General features: G+C 43.6%; 1 protein-coding gene across 1 annotated transcript in view; it reads right to left on the reverse strand.

The window, feature by feature from the left end:
- Positions 1-623: 623 nt before the first annotated feature.
- LOC122553146 (protein EFR3 homolog B-like) overlaps positions 624-17,372 on the reverse strand; it is a 205,593-nt gene continuing 188,844 nt past the window's right edge. Inside the window, exon 23 of the mRNA XM_043696735.1 lies at positions 624-3,113. Within this exon, the coding sequence (XP_043552670.1) occupies positions 3,008-3,113 (106 nt within the window). The 3' untranslated portion in view covers positions 624-3,007. The remainder of the gene's footprint in view (positions 3,114-17,372) is intronic.

The raw sequence follows: 17,372 nt of genomic DNA on the forward strand, positions 1-17,372 counted from the left end.
CTCTAACACTCCTGTTTATATCTGTCAGTCAGGGCTCCTTTATTGGAGCAGGTTAATAGCCCCAGTCAGGCCTAACTTGTATTCCATGAGGTCCACCTAGCTGACCACGTTATAATCACTACAAGAACTGGTTATAACCTTTCAAACATTTCCTGGGTAACTATCCAGGTAAGTGAGCCAGAATCCTTGAAAGTCTCTGGCCATTGCTCAGTGTTAGAGATTTTTTCAGGGAGTTCTAGACTAAGGATAATTGCCATATGAAAGTTTAAACTTCCTCAGCTTGTAGTCAGTGTGTGGGACTTCCATGGGGACCTGACATGCATTTTTGAGATCTCTGAATATCTACAGAATGAAAGAGCTGGATTGATAAGAATTAACAGATAGTGAGTTGTAAGAGAAATGGAAACAAAGTTAAGCTGGTGGAGCAGACACAGGTCTTAGAATTTCAGCAGGCAGACCAATCAAATCATCAAGTGTGGTGCTGGAAAAGCACAGCCGGTCAGGCAGCATTGAGGAACAGGACAGTTGATGTTTCAAACATAAGCTCTTCATCAGGAATGAGGAAGAGCTTCAATCACCACATTCCTTATGAAGGACATATGCTCGAAACATTAACTCTCCTCTCTTCGGAAGCTGCCTGACCGGCTGTGCTTTTCCAGCACCACACTTATTGAGTCTGATCTCCAGCATCTGCAGTCCTCACTTTCTCCCAATCAAATCATCAGCTCAATTTCCCCTGGCTGTTAAAAATTAAACAGAACATTGGATACAGAAAAGTTTGGAGGGAACACAATTCTTGAACAGGTATGGAGATGGCTGTATGGTTATCGGAGAATGAAAAAGATTGACAAAGTTAACATTTTAGGTCAATGACCTTTTATCAGACTGGGAAAAGTTAAAAACATAATACATTTTACACAGATGAAAAGCAGAGGGTGGAAGCAAAGATGTGTACAGAGGATGTATAAATGACAGAATAGCTGTTCTCCAAAATCAAAAATAGGAGAAAAACAAAATTAAAACCAAAACATGCAAAGAAAGAGGATGGGACAGAGATCATTGTCTAAAACTGTTGAAATCAACCTTAAGTACAGAGCATGAAAAGTGAAATATGAAGTCCTGTTCCTCAAGCTTGTGTTGAACTTCAATGGAGCAGTGCAGGAAGCCAAGGCTAGAAAGGTGAACAAGGTGAAAAATTAAAATGGCAGGTCACCAGAAACTCAGGCCATTTTTGTGGAATGAATGAATGTGTTGCAGCCAACCAATCTTCATTTGTTCTGCATTACAGTAAACCTCATACTGAACAGGAAAAACAATTTACTAGACTGAAGGAAGCAAGCATAAATCCTCCTCTGGGCAGATCTTCATTTATCCCATTACCTGCCAGTATTGGAGAAAGGCAGTATCTGGTTTCAAGGAATTAGATAATTGAGTTGCCAAATAGACTGAAAGATTTTTCCCATCTAAACATGTCCATCTGTACAATGGATATATATGAATGTGTATGTGAAGCACCTTTATGCACACTGATTGCATATGGTGTGCATATGCATTATCTGCATTCAGTGGGCACACTTCCGTAGTGTCAGGATGTGTACATGTACATGAATTTGCTGTGTATGTGCACCTGCAAGAGCTGTATACCATCAATACTGTTTGTCAGGATTCCAGGAAATCTGAGATTGTGAACACTTCCTTTTGATTCAATGTTGATTTGTATTCAGACTTTAGAGGAAGTGAGAGTACAGCTGAATGAATAACATTTCTTCAAAAACTTCAGCATAGACAACAGCTTTCCATCATTAATGTACAATAAAAATATAGTTGCAAAGAATGAGGAGAACAGTGAAGGGTTGCTGGTGGAAATCTAGCACTTGCCAAATTCTACTTGGTACATCCAGTTAAGTTCAAATGTAGCCTGCAAATGCATCTGTAATATTTCTGTCAGCATTACACACATAATTAGGGATCAATTCACAATAATTAATGTCAAAAATGTAGATTAATCCACAACATTACTGAAGACTGGCACATTTTTGCCTTCACAGAATAACAGAAAATAGAAACACAAGATAAGCTTGACCTGTGAGCGGGGATTCCTGTTTGAAGTGGTTGATACAGCGTGCAGCATCAAGCAGTACCAAAGGTGTTCCAAACAAAAACCACAATGATTTTGTACAGGAGCTGCTGGAATTTCTCAGATGACCAGTGCAAGTGTGCTGCCCTAAATAATTCTGCATCAACAACAGATAGGAAGACACAGGATTTGTCCCTCCACACCCCCAATTCTACTCACCCCTTCGGGTTAGTGATTGTGAGATGATAGTCTGGTCATTCCACACCTTTTGTCTACACTGATTCATGGAGGCCACAGTCTAATAGAGAGAACAAGAAACTGAAACACGAAGAGAGTAACAGATTGGAAAAGATTATCCAACATTGTTTGTTCGGTAGATTTGCCAGTATATTTAAACAGGCATAGAGTCTGCCACATTCCTCAATCAATAAGAGTGCTGTGGGCCAAGTGAAATTGGTTAAGGTCATAATCAACATTCTTAGATTGGGCCTAAAGTTTAATGTCTGAGAAGCAAATGCTGGGTCTGTTGTTATCTTGTGATCATCAATTCATGTTAATTGCATTAAAAGACATTTCTTCTTCAAATTTCACCAATCATAATGCTCAGCAGCAGCCAGATCATACACTTCCACAGAAAGCCCTAAACTGTAGTAAAACTTGTCTATGATCTCAGGCAAGCATATGCAAGGCAATGAAAGATAATGTCTTCAAAACAAAGCATTACTAAGCTGTAAGAATGACGTTTGATATACTAGTACCAGTAGAAACAATAGCTGTGTGTGACTGCTAACATTCTGCAAGGAATGGTTGAAAGGATGCACTAATACAATTTCTGCTGCTGGGTCACTCCCATGTGCAAATGACACTGGATGAGAAACCAGAACCTCTGCAATTCAATGAAGGTTTGTGTTGGACCGTATTGTGCTGCTGCTAGTAGACACAAAGATCTGGGAACTTCATCTCGTAAACTGGCACTGAACGAGACTGCATCTGGCCATAACCAGCTGTGATGGTGCCTGATGGACTGGGAGGTGGTCTAGAAATAAAGAGAAATTTAGAAAAGACAAACTGAGTGAATAGAGCAACAGCTGTTCTCTAATTATATAGGTCATAATGTGAACCAGTAGAGTCATAGAGTTACAGAGTCATCCAGTACAGAAACAGACCCTTTGATAAGGTATCCAGTATACAGCTATATCTTATAGAAAGATAAAAAGTAAATCTACAGGTTACATACAAAGGAAATAGGAATATGGTATGTTACCAGGGAATGAACATTGAAATGCTCAGTTTAAACAACATCAGAGACAATTAAACCTGTTTATACAGAGGAAGTATAATGAATTTGGGACTTTACAAGAAAAATATCTCTTTTAATTGGAAACAAAATAGAATTATCTGAATTAAGGGGCAAGAGATCACTGTATTTCTGCCCAGGTAGGCCCATGTGACCTGGCTATTACAGCAAAAGAAAACCAGCCATTGAAAATCAGGTGGCAGTTCTCAGACCTTGACACAGAAAGAGGTGTAGTGCTTTTTGGAGATACATATGGACAACATAAAGAAATCAAAGCTGTTGGAAGAAGCAGCAGCTCTTCCTCTGAAGAGTTCTATATGAACAACCAGTGAAGGCAAGCTTGCAGTATTCAGCAGTACAGAACCCTTGAGCAATTTCTGAATTAGCACAAAAAGAAAAAGGAGCATTTTAGACTGTTGAGCATGTGATGGATTGTTATATGGTGTAAAAGGAAATCTTTACAAACTGCCAAATCAAAGATAATGAACATATAATCTTCACAATCAGAAATATGCATGATGTTCGAGCATTTTCCCATGGTAACCAGTGAAAATGTTAGTGAAAGCTGGACCTATGCCGTGATAGGATCCTGTGTCAACACACTCTATTTGTGTATATCTAGTGTCACTAAAGATGGAGTCAACTGTGTGAGTTGCTAATGTCATAGGTTCAATGCATACAGCTTCAGAAAATGATGGTGCATCTAGATTGCTGCGTCTACTGCAAGTCCACCTTCACTGGTCAACACATTGAGACTAACTGTCTACCTGATAATGACTGGCCTTATAATTATCCTGTAATTAATGCCATAGCCATTTGCTCATCTTGCAAGCTTTATTGAAAATTAAAGCATATTAAAGCTATTCTGTCAGACACTGGCTGTGTTGATCATATAATTATTGCTGTCTATTGCATTAATCACACAACTGGGACACAGTCTGCCACTTTTTGATCTGAAATAGGTCTGAACTACTTTAAATTACCCCGGAAATGCAAAGTATTTCAAAATTCTGAATATCTAGTTAAGCAGACATATTTACAGGGCTCACAGGATACCGTGGCCATCCAAAAAGACCCTCTGCCTACTGCACAATTCATCAATATTGCATATGAATCTCGGTGTGGCTATGATGCTACACTCTTTGAGGAGAAAGTGAGGTCTGCAGATGCTGGAGGTCAGAGCTGAAAATGTGTTGCTGGAAAAGCGCAGCAGGTCAGGCAGCCTCCAGGGAACAGGAGAATCGACGTTTCGGGCATAGGCCCTTCTTCAGGAATGAGGAAAGTGTGTCCAGCAGGCTAAGATAAAAGGTAGGGAGGAGGGACTTGGGGGAGGGGCGTCGGAAATGCGATAGATGGAGGGAGGTTAAGGTGAGGGTGATAGGTCAGACTGGGGTGGGGGTGGAGAGGTCAGGAAGAAGATTGCAGGTTAGGAAGGTGGTGCATCGAACTCAGCACCGCCTTCCTAACCTGCAATCTTCTTCCTGACCTCTCCGCCCCGACCCCAGTCTGACCTATCACCCTCACCTTAACCTCTTTCCACCTATCGCATTTCCGACGCCCCTCCCCCAAGTCCCTCCTCCCTACCTTTTATCTTAACCTGCTGGACACACTTTCCTCATTCCTGAAGAAGGGCCTATGCCCGAAACATCGATTCTCCTGTTCCCTATGATGCTACACTGTATATCCCAATGACTGTTTGATTGAATCCAACAGCATGTGCCTCTGGTTGTCTGTAATAGGTACGATGCAGGCTGGACTCAACCAGCCTGCACACACAAAATCCAAAGCAAACCAACTACTGTCGGATGTGATTCCAGAATTGGGCAACAACTTATGAACAACCCCAAGTGTGCTGAAACTACACTAACAACTATTTAAAGTCATCTAAAAAGCTCATAACATGCTCATTTATCCTTTGTAAGAACAGCATATATTTACACGCAGGGAAATTTTCTCAGCAAAAATAAATATTTTCAACCACTGCACCTTTTTTGAATTGTTCTGGAGCTGTTGGATCTTATACTTCTGCACTATTTTCTTCAGGGCGAAACCTCAGTCAACCAGACTCAGCTTCCCAACTAATGAGCACCCCTTTTCCCCATAAAACAAATAATTGCAATGTCAAATTTGGCATTCTTGCATTTGTCTCAACAAATGAAGACCAAACACTTAGGCTTCATATTTCTTTCTTCAGAAATACTTATTATTCAGCCTGGTGAGGCAGGGAACAATCAGCCCAATGGATGCTTGCAGTGCCTTGAGATTTAATCTTATATTTCTATCCATCTACTAGGAGCATGGCGCAAAGTAAAATGTGTTGACTGGGATATTTCGATTGAGGTAATTAGTTAATATAAAGGTGCTTTCTAAAAAATGTATGTACTCATTGTGTGTTTAGTAGCATTTGATCTATGTTGGGATTTTTATTTGTTAGTTATCGTAATATGTGAAAAATAAATGCAAAATATTATCCTTTGGAAGGTTCTGGTAGTCATTGGGAAATTCATACCTCTTTTAAAAAATGTAAAATTCTATGTTTCTAAGTCATTGGTTTCTATGTGGTTTGTTACAAAAGGGTCTGAGGCTTATGGAGAAAAGATGAATGAGTAAGATTTAGGGATAGGTTGAGAGACTGGGTATGTGGAATTGAGGGATTAATGGCAGAAAGTGGGTAGGTATAGCTGACAGTGGTCAGGTGGCAGTGAGGGATATGGAGAAAATTAGAGGTGGGAATGGGTGATATGAGGAGAATGCATGCAGGAGGAGATGTTATTCGAACCTCATCCATATTGCAAATGACATTCCAAGTCACTCTGAAGACTCCACATAATCTTTGGACCGGAGTGGACAAAGACAGAAGTCACATGACACCAGGTTATAGTCCAACATGGTTATTTCAAATCACAAGCTTTCGGAGCACTGCTCCTTCATCAGGTGAAGATGAGGGAAGCACCTCCACTGTGCCTGTACACTTCCTTCCACTTTACCTGCCAAAGGAGCAGCTCTCCAAAAGACCATAAGACATAGGAGTGGAAGTAAGGCCATTCGGCCCATCGGGTCCACTCCACCATTCAATCATGGCTGATGGGCATTTCAACTCCACTTACCCACATTCTCCCCGTAGCCCTTAATTCCTTGTGACATCAAGAATTTATCAATCTCTGCCTTGAAGACATTTAGCGTCCCGGCCTCCACTGCACTCCATGGCAATGAATTCCACAGGCCCACCACTCTCTGGCTGAAGAAATATCTCCGCATTTCTGTTCTGAATTTACCCCCTCTAATTCTAAGGCTGTGTCCACAGCTTGTGAATTCAATAAAACCTGTTGGACTTCTGACTTTGTTTAGATAATTTTTGGGATTACTATCATTCCTCAGCTTTCTTGATGTGTCTGCATCCTTTGACTTGATTGATGATACCTGGGATTTCGATGTTGTTGCCATTTCGGAGACATAGGTAGAGAAGGGTCAGGAATGGTTATTGCAGGTTCTGGGATTTAGATGTTTCAGTAAGAACAGAGAAAATGGTAAGGGGGGAGTGTGGCATTGTCAGTCAAAGACATAATTACTGTTGCAGACAGAATGTTTGAGAACTTGGTCTACTGAGATATATGGGCTGAGATTAGAAACAGGAAAGGAGAGGTCACCTTGCTGGGGTTTTTCTATAGGCCTCCGAACAGTTCCAGAGATGTACAGGAACGGACAGCAAAGATGATCCTCAATAGGAGAAAGACTGACAGGGTAGTTGTTATTGGAGACTTTTACTTTCCAAATATTGACTGAGAATGCTATAGTTCAGATTTTGTCCAATAAAGGCGAGAACACGTTAGATTTGGTACTGGGTAATAAACCCGGCCAGGTGTTAGGTTTGGAGGTAGATGAGCACTTTGGTGATAGTGACCACAACTTCATTATATTTACTTTAGTGATGGAAAGGGATAGGTATATACCACAGGGCACGAGTTGCAGTTGGGGAAAAGGCAATTACGATGCAATTAGGTAAGAGTTAGGATGGGGAAGAGAACTGCACAGGATGGGTACAATAAAAATGTGAAAATTATTCAAGAACCAGCTACTGTGAATCTTTGATAAGTATGTACCAATCAGGCAAGAAGGAAGCTGTTGAGCCCAGGAGCCGTGGTTTACTAAGGAAGTTGAATCTCTTGTCAAGAGGAAGAGGAAGGCTTAAGTTAGGATGAGATGTGAAGGCTCAGTTCGGGCGCATGAGGGGTACAAGTTAGCCAGGAAAGACATAAAGACAGGATGGGACATGAGAAGTTGTTGGCGTTAGGGTCAAGGAAAACCCAAGGCTCTCTATCCGTATATCGGGAATAAAAGAATGACTAGATTAAGATTAGGGCCAATCAAGGACAGTAGTGGGAGGTTGTGCACGGAGTCAGAGGAGACAGGGGAAGCGCTAAATGAATATTTTTCGTCGGTATTCACACTGGAAAAAGACAATGTTGTCGAGGGGAATACTGAGATACAGGCGACGAGAATAGATGGGATTGAGGTTCACAAAGAGGATGTGTTAGCAATTCTGAGAAGTATGAAAATAGGTAAGTCCCCTGATTAGGATGGGATTTATCCTTGGATTCTCTGAAAAGCCAGGGAGGAGATTGCCGAGCCTTTGGCTTTGATCTTTATATTATCATTGTCAACAGGAATAGTGCCAGGAGATTGGAGGATAGCAAATGCTGTTCCTTTGTTCAAGAAGGGGAGTAGAGACAACCCTGGTAATCATAGACCAGATAGCCTTACTTTGGTTGTGGGTAAAGTGTTGGAAAGGGTAATAAGAGATAGGATTTATAATCATCTAGAAAGGAATAAGTTGATTAGAGATAGTCAACATGGTTTTGTGAAGGTTAGGTCGTGACTCTCAAACCTTATTGAGTTCTTTCAGAAAGTGACCAAACAGATGAATGAAGGTGAAGGGTTGATGTAGTGTACATGGATTTCAGTAAGGCGTTTGATAAGGCTTTTGCACAAAATGTGGAGGCATGGGATTGAGGGTGATTTAGCGGTTTGGCTAGCTGAAAGAAGACAGAAGGTGGTAGTTGATGAGAAATATTCATCCTGGGGTTCAGTTACTAGTGGGTTCAATGCTGTTTGTCATTTTTATAAATGACCAGGATCAGTTCATAGAAGGATGGGTTAATAAATTTGCAGGTGACACGAAGGTTGGTGGAGTTGTGGATAGTGACAAAGGATGGTGTAGGTTACAGAGGGACATAGATAAGCTGCAGAGCTGGACTGAGAGGTGGCAAATAGAATTTAATGCGGAAAAGTATGAGGTGATTCATTTAGGAAGGAGTAACAGGAACAAAGATTACTGGGCTAATGGTAAAATTCTGGGTAGTTAGATGAGCAGAGAGGTCTCAGTGTCCAGGTACATAGATCCTTGAAAGTTACCACCCAGGTTGATAGGGCTGTTAAGAAGACATATGGTGTGTTAGCTTTTATTGGTATATGGAATGAGTTTTGGAACCATGAGGTTATGCTGCAGCTGTACAAAACTCTGGTGCGGCTGCACTTGAAGTATTGTGTACAGTTCTGGTCACCGCATTATAGGAATGATGTGGAAGCTTTGGAAAGGGTTCAGTGGAGATTTACTAGGATGTTACCTGGTATGGAGGAAAGGTCTTATGAGGAAAGGCTGAGAGACTTGAGGCTGTTTTTATTAGAGAGAAGAAGGTTGAGAGGTGCCTTAATTGAGTCATATAAGATAATCAGAGGGTCAGATAGGGTGAACAGTGAGAGCCTTTTTCCTTAGATGGTGATAGCTAACCTGAGGGGATATAGCTTTAAATTAAGGGGTGATAGATGTGGGACAGATGTCAGACGTAGTTTCTTTACTCAGAGAATAGTAGTGGCGTGGAATGCTCTACCTGCAACAGTAGTTGACTCGCCAACTTTAAGGGCATTTAAGTGGTCATTGGATAGGCATATGGATGACAATGGAAGAGTGTAGGTTAAATGGGCTTCAGATTGATTTCACAGATTGGCACAACATCGAGGGCCTGTACTGCGCTGTAATGTTCAATGATGCCCTCCTCCTCTAAAATCTCTGTTGTCATTCAAGGGTCCTCACAGTGGACTGTTTAGCAAGGTTAGCTCACATGGAATATGGAGAGAACTAGACATTTAGATAAAGAACTGGCTCGAAAGTAAAAGACAGTGGGTGGTGGTGGAGGGTTGCTTTTCAAACTGAAGGCCTGTGACTAGCTGTGTTCCACAAGGATTGATGCCGGGTCCACTGCTTCTTAGCATTAATATAATGGTTAGTAAGTTTGCAGATGACTGCAAAAAACGTTACCTCAGAGTACAATGGAACCTTGATCAGATGGGCCAATGGGCCGAAGAGTAGTGGATGGAGTTTAATTTCGATAAATGGGAGGTGCTGCGTCATGGAAAGGCAAATCAGGACAGGATTTATACATTTAATGGTAAGGTCCTGGGGAGTGTTGCTGAACAAAGAGACCTTGGAGTGCAGGTTGATAGCTCCTTGAAAGTGAAGTCCCAGGGAGACAGGATAGTGAAGAAGGTGTTTGCTATGCTTGCCTTTATTGGTCAGTCCATTGACTATAGGAGTTGGGAGGTCTTAGATAACTGGAGCTCTTTCTGGGGAAGGAAGGACCTCTACAAAATGGATGGTCTTTATGTGAATCAGAGGAGTACCAATATCCTGGGGGGAAATTTGCTAATGCGCTTTGGGACAGTTTAAACTAATGCAGCAGGGGGATGGGAACCTGAATTGTAGTTCTAGTGTAGGAGGTTGAGGGTAGTGAGGTCAGGAATAGGTTTACAAGGTCACGAGAGGGCACCAGCAATCAGGATGTTGGTGTGAAATGTGTGTACTTCAATGCCAGGAGCACCCGGAATAAGGTGGGTGAACTTGCAACCTGGGTTAGTATGTGGGATTTCGATGTTATGGCCATTTCAGAGACATGGCTAGAGGAGAGACAGGAATGGTTGCTGCAGATTCCGGGATTCAGGTGTTTCAGCAAGAACTGAGAAAATGGTAAAAAGTGTGTGTGTGTAGTGGTGGTGGTGGTGGCGGGGGGGAGGGAGGGGGAGGGGGGCTGTGGTGTGGCATTGTTAATCAAGGGTAGTATTCCAGCAACTGAGATAACGTTTGAGGACTCATCCACTGAGGTACTTTGGGCTGAGGTTAGAAACAGAAAAGGAGAAGTCACCCTGTTGGGAGTTTTCATTCAGCTTCCGAATTGTTCTCGGGAAGTAGAGGATGGGATAGCAAAGATGATTCTCAATAGGAGCGAGAGTAACAGAGTAGTTTTTATGGGGGACTTTAACTTCCCCAGTACTGCCTGGGAGCGCTATAGTTCAAGTAGTTTAGATGGGTCAGTTTTTGTTCAATGTGTGACAAGGTATGTAGCCAGGGCAACAAAGGGAGATGCCATCTTGGATTTGGTACTGAGGAATGAACCCGGCCAGGTGTTAGATTTGGAGGCAGGTGAGTAATTTGGTGATAGTGACCACAATTCGGTCATGTTTACAATAGCAATGGGCAGGGATAGGTATATACCGCAGGGAAAGAGGTATAACTGGGGAAAAGGCAATTATGATGCGATTAGGCAAAATTTAGGATGCATAGGATGGGGAAAGAAACTGCAGGGGATGGACACACTTGAAATGTGGAGCTTATTCAAGGAACAGATACTGCGGGTCCTTGATAAGTATACACCTATCAGGCAGGGAGGAAATTGTCGAGAGAGGGAGCCATGGTTTACTAAAGAAGTTGAAGCTCTTGTCAAGTGGAAGAAGAAGGCTTATGTGAGGGTGAGGCGTGAAGGCTCAGTTAGGGGGCTTGAGAGTTATACGTCAGCCAGAAAAGATCTAAAGAGAGGGCTAAGAAGAGCAAAGAGGGGACATGAGAAGTTGTTGGCGGATAGGATTAAAGAAAATCCTAAAGCCTATATATATATCAGGAATAAAAGAATGACTAGAGTAAGACTAGGGCCAATCAAAGATTGTCGTGGGAAGTTGTGTATGGAATCTGAGGACAAAGGGGTAGCACTTAATGAATATTTTTTGTCAGTATTCACATTGGAAAGGGCAATGTTAGTGAGAATATGGAGATACAGGCTACTAGAATAGATGGGATTATGGTTGACAAATAGGAGGTTTTAGCAATTTTGGAAAATCTGAAAATAGATAAGACCCCTGGACTGGATGGAATTTATCCTCAGATTCTCTGGGAAGCCAGGGAGGAGATTGCCTAGTCTTTGGCTTTGATCTTTATGTCATCATTGTGGACAGGAGTAGTGCCAGAAGACTGGAAGATAGCAAATGCTGTTCCTTTGTTTAAGAAGGGGAGTCAGGACAACCCAGGTAATAATAGACCAGTGAGCCTTACTTCGGTTGTGGGTAAGGTGTTGGAAAAGGTTAAAAGAGATAAGATTTATAATCATCTGGAAAGGAATAATTTGATTAGGGGTAGTCAACATGGTTTTGTGAAGGGTCGGTCGTGCCTCACTAACCTTACTGAGTTCTTCAAGAAGGTGTGAAAACAGGTGAATGAAGGTAAAGTGGTTGATGTGGTGTATATGGATTTCAGTAAGGTGTTTGATAAGGTTCCACATGGTAAGCTATTGCGCAAAATATGGAATACCAAGATACAATACCTCACATTTATCTGGATTGAACTCCATTTGTCATTTTTCATCCCATTCACCCATTTGATCAAGATTCCTTTGTAAACTTAGAAATCTTCCTTCACTGTCTATTATGCCACCAACTTTGGTGTCATCCACTAATTTATTAACCATGCCTTTTATATTCTCATCCAAATCATTTATTTAAATGACAGAATAAAAGAGGACTCAGAACCGATCCTTGGTGATAGGTCTCCAGTCCAAAAAGTAACCCTCCATTATTACACTCTGTCTCCTGCCATTCAACCAATTATGTACCCAATTGGTAAATTCACCCTGAATCCCATGTGACCTAAGTTTACTAATTGGTCTACCATGACAAAGGCTTTATTAAAATCCAAATAAACAACATCTAATGTACTGCCATCATGAATCTTTTTGGTACCTTCCTCAAAAAAACTCAATCAGGTTTGTGAGAAACGATTTTCCTTGCACAAAACCACTTTGACTATCCCTAATCAATTTTTGCCTCTCTAATTGTGCATAATTCACATTGTGCATATCTTTTATAATCATCTCTAACAATTTACCCGCAGCCGAAGTCAGACTCACAGGTCTATAGTTCTCTGTTTCTCCTTACAACTTTTCTGAAACAAATCCATCCAGTTGTAAACTCAGAGTCAATGGCTTCGCTTCCTGCTCCCACTAGTATTTTCTGTGATATACCCTTTCTACTTCTCACTTAAATACTAGTTTTTGGCAGCAGCGTCCAAAAAAAAGGGTCAGTTTCCAGATATACGAATTCTATGTTGTCGTCACCTCTCTTGCTCCTTCCACTGTAAGTGAACTAACTTGTCTGCCATTCAAAACTGAATGAGCAGAAATGTCCAGCATGGAAAAATGAAGCATTTGTTCATATTTTATGAATTATGAATTTCCTTTTGTATTCTGTTTTCATGACTAACTAACAACTGAAGACTTAAATTTTGATGTCTGAGAGAACATAGGGTGCCTGGTTTGAGTCAATTAGAACTGTGATGGAAATGTGTTGCTGGAGAAGCGCAGCAGGTCAGGCAGCATCTAGGGAACAGGAGAATCGACGTTTCGGGCATTAGCCCTTCTTCAGGAATGAGGAAAGTTTGTCCAGCAGGCTAAGATAAAAGATAGGGAGGAGGGACTTGGGGGAGGGGCGTCGGAAATGTGATAGGTGGAAAAAGGTCAAGGTGAGGGTGATAGGACAGATTGGGGTGGGGGCGGAGAGGTCGGGAAGAAGATTGCAGGTTAGGGAGGCGGTGCTGAATTTGATGGATTTGACTGAGACAGGCTGGGGGGAGGGGAAATGAGGAAACTGGTGAAATCCGAGTTCATCCCTTGTGGTTGGAGGGTTCCTAGCCGGAAGATGAGGCGTTCTTCCTCCAACCGTCGTTTCGCTGTGGTCTGACGATGGAGGAGTCCAAAGACCTGCATATCCTTGGTGGAGTGGGAGGGGGAATTGAAATGTTGAGCTACAGGGTGGTTGGGTTGGTTGGTCCGGGTGTCCCAGAGGTGTTCTCTGAAACGCTCCACAAGTAGGCGGCCTGTCTCCCCAATATAGAGGAGGCCACATCGGGTACAGAGGATGCAATAGATACTGTGTACATGGCTTGGTTGTCTGTATGTTGAGATTTGCTGGTTTGTGATCAAAATTGATGAGTTAATCTTTGTATTAACAAGCAGATAACAAGGTCACAACATAGCAACACAGGAAGATTCCTGGCTACAGGGAATAAAACAAACAGATTCAGAGAAGTTTTGTTGCACATGGAAACATAAGTAGAATAGGAATCATGAACCATCTGTAGCCACTACAGTTAGTGGGAGGTAGGAGCCATCTGAGCTAGGGTGCTGGTTACCTTTATTATTATGCACAATTTTTATTGATTCATAAGTTATTCTGATACCACTGTATCAAATGTCTCCTCAGACAGACTATATTGTCTGACTCCTGAATCTCTTTAATCATCACGTTTTTGATGTTGTTGAGAAGATGGTTTGGCAATTGAGAGACAAGATTGAGAAGGTAGGTAGGTGAGACTGGGTGATATGGCAGATGGAAGTGGCAGATGAAATACAATGTGTGAAAGTATGAGGTTATGCACTTTGGTAGCAAGAATAGATGCATAAATTATTTTCTAGAAGAGGAAAGCACAATTCAGAAATCAGAAGCACAAAGGGACTTAGGAGTCCTCATTCAGGATTCTCTTAAGGTTAACATGCAGGTTAAGTTGGTAGTTAGGAAGGTAAATGCAATACTAGCATTTATTTCAAGAGGGTACAATAGCAGAGATGCACTGCTGAGGATGTATAAGGCTCTGGTCAGACTGTGAGAAAGTGAGGACTGCAGATGCTGGAGATCAGAGCTGAAAAATGTGTTGCTGGAAAAGCGCAGCAGGTCAGGCAGCATCCAAGCAGCAGGAGAATTGACGTTTCGGGCATAAGCCCTTCTTCAGGAATAAGGAGGGTGTACCAAGCAGGCTAAGATAAAAGGTAGGGAGGAGGGACTTGGGGGAGGGGCGTTGGGAACGCGATAGGTGGAAGGAGGTTAAGGTGAGGGTGATAGGCCGGAGAGGGGGTGGGGGCGGAGAAGTTGGGAAGAAGATTGCAGGTCAAGGAGGTGGTGCTGAGTCCGAGGGTTGGGACTGAGATAAGGTGGGGGGAGGGGAAATGAGAAATCTGCATTCATCCCTTGTGGTTGGAGGGTTCCTAGGCAGAAGATGAGGCGCTCTTCCTCCAGGAGTCGTGTTGCCATGACCTGGCGATGGAGGAGGCCAAGGACCTGCATGTCCTTGGCAGAGCGGGATGGGGTGTTAAAATGTTCAGCCACGGGGCGGTTAGGTTGGTTGGTGCGGGTGTCCCAGAGGTGTTCTCTGAAACGTTCCGCAAGTAGGCGGCCTGTCTCCCCAATGTAGAGGAGGGTGCGGGTGTCCCAGAGGTGTTCTCTGAAACGTTCCACAAGTAGGCAGCCTGTCTCCCCAATGTACATTGCGGAGACAGGTGGCCTACTTGCGGAACGTTTCAGAGAACACCTCTGGGACACCCGCACAAACCAACCCAACCGCCCCGTGGCTGAACACTTTAACTCCCCCTCCTACTCCGCCAAGGACATGCAGGTCCTTGGCCTCCTCCATCGCCAGACCATGGCAACACGACGCCTGGAGGAAGAGCGCCTCATCTTCTGCCTAGGATTCTCATGCTCCTTGGATGCTGCCTGACCTGCTGCGCTTTTCCAGCAACACATTTTTCAGCTCTGGTCAGGCTGTATTTGGAATACTGTGAGCAGTTTTGGGCCCCGTATCTAAGAGCGGATTTGCTGGCCTTGGAGGGGTTCCAGAGGTTGTTTATAAGAATGACCACAGGTATGAAGAGCTTGTCATAACAGGAGCAGTCAAGGACATTGGTTTTGTACTTAATGGAGTTTAGAAGGAATAGAGGGAATCTCACTGAAATTTGCAAAATACTGAGAAACCTACATAGATTAGACACGGACAGCTTCCACCAGGAGAAGAGGCTAGAACTCTCGGGCACAGCATCAGAGTAAAGGACACTCTTTAGAACTGAGATGAGGGGGAATTTCTTCAGCCAGATAGTGGTGAATTTGTGGAACTGTTTGCTGCAGGAGGCTGTGGAGGCTAAGTTATTGAGTGTATTTAGGACAGAGATGGATAGGTTCTTTGATTAGAGTCACAATTAGAGTGGAGCTAGAAATGAACTGCAGGTCAGGCAGCATCCGAGGAGCAAGAAAATTGATATTTCGGGCAGGAGCCCTTCATCAGGAATGAGGTTGCAAGCCTCAGGGGTGGGGAGATAAATTGGAGGGGGGTGGGGCTGGGGAGAAGGTAGCTGGGAGTGCAATAGTTGGATGGAGGAAGGGGTAAAGGTGATAGGTTGGAGATGAGGGTGGAATGGATAGGTGGGAAGGAAGATTGACAGGTGGGACAGATCATGAGGATGGTGCTGAGCTGGAATTTTGGAGCTGGAGTAAGGTGGAGGGAGCGGAAATGAGGAAACTAGTGAAGTCCACATTGATGTCCTGGGGTTGAAAAGTTCTGAGGTGGAAGATGAGGCGTTCTTCTTCCAGGCGTCGGGTGGTGAGGGAGCGGCGGTGCAGGAGGCCCAGAACCTGCATGTCCTCGGCAGAGTGGGAGGTGGAGTTGAAATGTTCGACCTCGGGGTGGTGGGGTTGATTGGTGTGGGTGTCCTGGAGATGTTCCCTGAAGCACTCTGCAAGAAGGCATCCAGTCTCCCCAGTGTAGAGGAGACCGCATCGGGAGCAACGGATACAATAAATGACATTGGTGGATGTGCTGGTGAAACTTTGATGGATGTGGAAGGCTCCTTTGGGGCCTTAGATGGAAGTGAGGGGGGAGGTGTGGGCGCAGGATTTGCAATTCCTGCGGTGGCAGGGGAAGGTGCCAGGACGGGAGGGTGGGAAGTTCCTGTGGATTGAAGAGTGAGGCTTTAGCTCAGGAGTCTTTGACAAAGAGGTTGAGTGAAGCGATTACGCCACAGTTGAAGAGGGTGAAGACATGACTGCCAAGCTGGTTCAGTGTGCTACGTACTTGATGTGGGAGGTCAACGACTCTGGTGTGTCTGGCTCGTATAAGTGTGGAAAGTGTGTGCACGTTCAGCTACTGACAGAGCATATTGCAGCACTGATGAAAGAACTCGAGGACCTTAGGCTCATCCGAGAACGAGATCTTTCTGGACAGGTTATTACACCGACCATATCAGAAAAGAGCAGACGATGAGGAAGGCAGAGAAGAGATAGGTGCAAGAGACCCCGGGGGAAGTACCTGTCAGGAACAAGTTGAATCTTTTAGAAACAGTAGAGACAGATGACACTGCCTGTCCGCGAGGCGGCCAGACCTGTAAATCAAAAGTTGGCGTGGAGACAGAGCGGATGAGTCGGACATCGCACAGAGCCGTGGTAATAGGGGACTCCATAGTGAGAGGAACTGACCGGGTTTTTTGTGGCAGCAGATGGGACTTAAGGATGGTGTGTTGCCTTCCTGGTGCCAGGGTTAAAGACATCACAGACAGAGTGCAGGAAATCCTCAAGGACGAAGGTGAAGAGCCAGAGGTGGTGGTACATGTCAGCACAAATGACGCTGGGAAGAAGAGGAGGAACATACTACAGCGGAACTTCGGAGAACTAGGGAGAAGGCTGAAAAGCAGGACGTCCAGGGTGGTTATCTCCGGTTTGCTTCCAGTTCCTCAGGCTGGTGAGGCCAGGAACAGGGAGATAATGGACTTGAACGTGTGGCTGGGAACTGGTGCAGGAAGCAAGGATTTAAATGCTTGGATCACTGGAGTATGTTTTGTGGTAAGCATAAATTATACAAGA

Source organism: Chiloscyllium plagiosum, chromosome 9 (assembly GCF_004010195.1).
Source record: "Chiloscyllium plagiosum isolate BGI_BamShark_2017 chromosome 9, ASM401019v2, whole genome shotgun sequence".
Taxonomy (NCBI): Eukaryota; Metazoa; Chordata; class Chondrichthyes; order Orectolobiformes; family Hemiscylliidae; genus Chiloscyllium; species Chiloscyllium plagiosum.